The following is a 5664-nucleotide window of genomic DNA, read 5'->3' on the forward strand; positions in this document are numbered from 1 at the left end:
CTGTGTCCTTCTGTGTGCATCAGCAGAGTATAAAAATCAGTCCTAGTGTAGTTGATGCTAATGATTCACTTGGTTAAATATCTCTCTGACAAACTGTTTTACTATAATTATTTTTCTCTTCATCATTAAGTATATATTTATGTAGCTGTTGTGCATAAACCATCACATTTAACTTGGCAGCTGCCCTTCTTTCTTAGGTTTTCTTTATACATATCTGTCTTTGGTAAATGAAGGCTCTCATCTTTGTTTAGAGGCCAGAAAAACTAGGAAAAACACAGGCTCTTCAACATACTAGATGTTTGACAAAATATTGTTCTCTGGCCAAATATATTGACATTACTGGCAAGCTTGTTAGAAATTCAATCAGACTATATTTCACATCTTCTCAAAAAACAATTTGCATTAATAAGATCTCCAGTTTATTGTACACATTAAAATTTGAGAGGTGCCTTCTAACTTGATCTGTCATTTCCATTTTACAAAACATATTGATGTTTATGCACTTGATTTTATGCTTTATTATCCAGAAAGGTATTATATATTCTCTGGTGATATGGATCTTATGCCACTCTCTTTTCTAAGGGTTAGAAAATACATTAGGGAATGTTCCTGTGTTAAAAAAAAAATTACTTTATTGGATAATTTCAGTCATTCCTATAAGTCAGAACCAGTTCTCTTTGCTTTCTTATTTTACCTTGAGTAAAATTATAAATTCTGCCCATGGCCACTTTCTAAACGTGTGTGTGTGCTTTTCAGGAACCTTTGAAATTTAGGGACGTGGTCATAGAATTCTCTCTGGAGGAGTGGCAATGCCTGGACACTGCACAGCAGAATTTATATAGAAATGTGATGTTAGAGAACTACAGAAACCTTGTCTTCCTGGGTGAGCATAACTTCAATATACAATTCCTATTATACCCTAAAGGTTTCATTTCATTTCTTTTCTTTTTCTTTTTTTTTTTTTTTTTTTGTAGAATGTTTTTTGGTAATTTATGCTTTGCATAAGTGAGTTTCACATCCCTGTTTTTATAAAAATCTTAGGAATTTGTCTTTGTAGAAAAGAATTTCTTCAAGATGTTTTATCTTGGCCTGAACTTTCTGCATTCCTGAGCTAATCTTTATCTTTCACTCTAGGTTAGAGTGGTAATTCCAGAAGTTTAGTGGCATAAAATATTGTTGCCCACACTTTAACATGTAATTGCCGATTTTTGATTTGTTGTACTGGGCAGTGAAATTAAAAACTAAAGAATTTAGAACTGCTGGGCATGGTGGCTCATGCCTGTAGTCCTAGCACTTTGGGAGGCCGAGTTAGGTGGATCACCTGAGGTCAGGAGTTCAAGACCAACCTAGCCAACATGGTGAAACCTCATCTTTAAAGAAAAAAAAGAATTTAGAACTAAAATTTAAGAACTAAAAAATTTAAGCTACTTTTTAAATATTTAGAAATTTTTTTAATAAATCAGTATTTTGGGATTACAAGAATTTTATATTTTACCCTCTTTACTAAGCACGTTGCCAGGTTGGTGATTAGAGAATATGAGCAAGATTTGTTATTTATTTTCATTAAAACAGGTATTGCTGTCTCTAAGCCAGAGCTGATCACCTGGCTGGAGCAAGAAAAAGAGCCTTGGACTATAAAGAGACATGAGCTGGTGGCCAAACCCTCAGGTAGGTGAGAGTGAAAGTGAATACAACAGATGACAACATAGATGAGCGGTTCAAAGGTCAAAGAAAAAGCTAGTCTTTATAATGTGATTTGGGAAGCTGTGTTCCAAAGGAAATAGTTTCTGGAAAGCCTGAGTTTTTCTTTTTTTTTTTTTGTTTTGAGAGATGGACTCTTGCTCTGTCACTCAGGCTGGAGTACAATGGCGCGATCTCAGCTCACTGCAACCTCCACTTCCTGGGTTCAAGTGATTCTCCTGCCTCAGCTTCCGAAGTAGCTGGGACTACAGGTGTGCACCACCACACCTGGCTAATTTTTGTATTTTTTTAGTAGAAATGGGGTTTCGCTATGTGTTGGTCAGGCTGGTCTTGAACTCCTGACCTCAGGTGATCCACTTGCCTCAGCTTCCGAAAGTGGTGGGATTACAAGTGTGAGCTACCCAGCTGATTTTTTTATGTTGCTCTCACATAGGGGAATCTTCTGTCTTATGCTTTTTTTTTTTTTTTTTTTTGAGACGGAGTCTCTCGCTCTGTTGCCCAGGCTGGAGTGCAGTTGTGCTATCTCAGCTCACCTGAATCTCTGCCTCCCGGGTTCAAGTCATTCTCCTGCTTCAGCCTCCTGAGTAGCTGGGACTGCAGGTGTTCACCACTGTGCCCGGCTAATTTTTGTATTTTTAGTAGAGACGGAGTTTCACTATGTTGGCCAGGCTGGTCTCAAACTCCTGACCTAGTGATCCGTTCGCCTCGGCCTTGCAAAGTGCTGGGATTGCAAGTGTGAATCACCACGCCTGGCCCTGTGTTAACACATGCTTTTATCTCGGGACTCCGCTTTCCCTTCAGTGATCTGCCTTCAATTTTAGAATGAGAGCCAAAGTCTTCCTAATCACATAGACTGCACAGGCCAGGTGCAGTGGCTCACACCTGTAATCTCAGCACTTTGGGAGGCCGAGTCAGGGGTATCACGAGGTCAAGAGATTGAAACCATCCTGGCCAACAAGGTGAAACCCGGTCTTTACTAAAAATACAGAAATTAGCTGGTTGTGGTGGTACATGCCTATAATCCCAGGTACTGGGGCTGCTGAGGCAGGAGAATCGCTTGAACCCAGGGGTTGGAGGTTGCAGTGAGCTGAGATCGTGCCACTGCACTCCAGCCTGGTGACAGAGCAAGGCTCAGTCTCAAAAAAAAAAAAAAGAGACTGCACAATCTGACTGCTTTTCCATTGTTTTTGGGAACACACAAATATCTGCATAATTTTGAGAAACCCTTATGTTAAATTATTAATTAAGTTCTCTTTTTGCATGTCTGAAATGTGTGAGACTAGTGGGTTTTTGTTCATTTTTCTGCACCTTCCATCCTGTTTGTATCACTATAGTCTGCAAATATAGTTTGAAATTATAAAGTATTATGTCCTTCTGCTTTGTTTTTTTCTCAAGATTGTTTTGACTAGTCAAAGTTTATTGTAGTTTCATGTAAATTTTAGAATTCTATTTTTCATTACTGTAAAAAAAAAATGCCCTGGAATTTTGATAGGGAGTTTATTGAATCTGTAGCTCATCTTCAATAACATGGCTCTTTTTTTTTTTTTTTGAGAAAGTGATTTATTTAGAGAGAGAAAGAAACAGCTAACTCTTACAGAGTGAAGTGAGAGAATCCAGAAAGATGGAATGGAATCCAGGAGAGGAAAGCAGCTTCCACACTGAGTGGAAGGGAATAGAGAGAGATAGAGTTTAGGAGGGAAAGACAGGTTTCCACGAGAGAGTGTGGAAGGGGACTCCAGAGGGGAAGTGCAGGAGAGAGAAAGATGGCTTCCACGAAGGGAGTGTTCGTGGAAGGGGATCCAAACATGGAGTCCGATAACATGGCTCTTTAACAATACTTCTTATTTCCATCTATAGACATGAAATATTTTTATTTGTGTCTTCTCTAATGTCTTTCATTGATCTCTTATATCTTTCATTGTAAATATTATCTGTCTCTTGGATTAAATTTGTTCTCAGAAATTTATTATTCTAATGCTATCGTAAATAAGGTTTTTGTTGTTATTGTTTGTTTTTTGAGACGTAGTCTCACTCTGTCACCCAGGCTGGAGTGCAGTGGCGCTATCTCAGCTGACTGCAACCTCCACCTCCCAGGTTCAAGCAATTCTCCTGCCTCCACCACTCGAGTAGCTGGGACTACAGAAGCACGCCACCATACCTGGCTAATTTTTGTATTTTTAATAGTGATGGGGTTTCATCATGTTGGTCAGGCTGTCTCAAACTCTTGACCTTGTAATCTGCCCGCCTTGGCCTCCCAAAGTGCTGGGATTACAGGTGTGAGCCACCACGCCTAGCCAAGTTTTTTTTTGTTTGTTTAGTTTTGTTTTTTGAGACAGAGTCTCACTCTGTCACTCAGGCAGGAGTGCAGTGGTGTGGTCTCCACTCACTGCAGTCTCTGCCTCCTGGTTCAAACAATTCTCCTGCCTCAGCCTCCCGAGTAGCTAGGACTACAGGCACCCACCACCACACCTGGCTAATTTTTGTATTTTTAGTACAGATGTGGTTTCACCATGTAGGCCAGGCTGGTCTCAAACTCCTGACCTCAGATGATCCACCTGCCTCAGCCTCCCAAAGTTCTGGGATTACGGACATGAGCCACCACTCCTGGCTGTAAGCAAGATTTTTAAAAATATTTTATCAGATAGCTTATTTTAAGTGTATAGAACCATACCTTGTATGTTAATTTAATATTTTGCTAATTTACTGAGTGTATTTGTTAGTTTAGACAGGTTTTAATGTACTGTTTATATTCTTTTATATATATAATCATATGATCTACAACCAGCAAGTTTTTACTTATTTGTCTTCAATTTAAATGGCTCTTTTCATTTTTTTGACTAATTTTTCTGCCAATTACTTACAGTTCTTTGTTAAAATAGAAGCATTGACAATAGGCAAAATATAGTTTTGTATTAGTGTCTTTAAATTTGAAGAAGCAAGCACCTCTTCAAGTTTTTATAACCTGTTTTTAGAAGGTAAACATCTTTCGTTGGGCCCTCAAGGTAATGGGATGCCCTCTGCATTGGCAGTGGAGAGGGCATGTAGCTTGGTCACAAGGCAGCTGGGTCTACACTAGGGTCCACTTGTAGTTGGCTTGTTACAAGGGGCTTGGGTAGTTGGAAAAACTGAATTTTGTTTTTATTTTTTGGACAGACTGAATTTTCCTCAGGACTTTGACCTGTAGGGCAGACACTAGGGCAGATTTCTGCAGTTGGGTCTCAATATCATGGGTCTTACTTAAGAATATGGATGAGTATGGCATTCACTGTGTATCAGAGAGGATTTTTCCAGATCACTATGTGGGGTTTTTTTTTTTTTTTTGGATGGATTTTTGCTCTTGTTGCCCAGGATGGAGTACAGTGATGTGATCTCGGCTCACTGCAACCTCCACCTCCCAGGTTCAAGTGATTCTCCTGCCCCAGCTTCCCGAGTATCTGGGATTACAGGCATGCCCACCATGCCCGGGTAATTTTTTCTTTTTTTTGTATTTTTAATAGAGATGGGGTGTCTCCATGTTGGTCAGGCTGGTCTCAAACTCCTGACCTCAGGTGATCCTCCTGCCTCAGCCTCCCAAAGTGCTGCAATTACAGGTGTGAGCCACAGTGCCCAGCCCACTGTGTGGGTTTTAACATAGGCAGAACTGACCATGAACTGTGGCTCAGGGAGCTGAAACTGAGTCATTGATCTGCTTTAGGGACCACAGCTCTGCAGGCCTGGCATGGCTATAAGTCAGTATCTTTCTTAAAGCCTCTGAAAGGGCATGACCTCTTCCAGACTGTGGCTAGGAAATGTTTGAGATGATTACAGAGTAAGTTCAGAATTATCAGTAGGACCAAGTTGGATAGGCCATTTCCTGGTCTGTACTAAAAAACAGGAGTTCTGTAGTTTGCCACCTGCCTTCTGAAAAGGAGCACTCCTCAGCATTGGGCATTAGCAGTTTCACAACTCCCTCCCTGGATCTCA

The 5664-nt window shown here is 40.2% G+C and overlaps 1 protein-coding gene across 3 annotated transcripts in view; it reads left to right on the forward strand.

Moving 5' to 3' along the window:
* Nucleotides 1–5664, forward strand: part of LOC108301928 (zinc finger protein 675) — a 79187-nt gene that overhangs the window by 10195 nt on the left and 63328 nt on the right. For 2 of the 3 annotated variants that reach the window (XM_037737407.1, XM_037737408.1), the window contains exons 3-4: nucleotides 757–883; nucleotides 1570–1668. In XM_037737407.1, coding sequence (XP_037593335.1) covers nucleotides 757–883; nucleotides 1570–1668 — 226 coding nt within the window. The remainder of the gene's footprint in view (nucleotides 1–756; nucleotides 884–1569; nucleotides 1669–5664) is intronic. The other variant, XM_017525299.2, reaches the window with a different exon arrangement.

Source organism: Cebus imitator, unplaced genomic scaffold (assembly GCF_001604975.1).
Source record: "Cebus imitator isolate Cc_AM_T3 unplaced genomic scaffold, Cebus_imitator-1.0 Scaffold38, whole genome shotgun sequence".
Lineage (NCBI taxonomy): Eukaryota > Metazoa > Chordata > Mammalia > Primates > Cebidae > Cebus > Cebus imitator.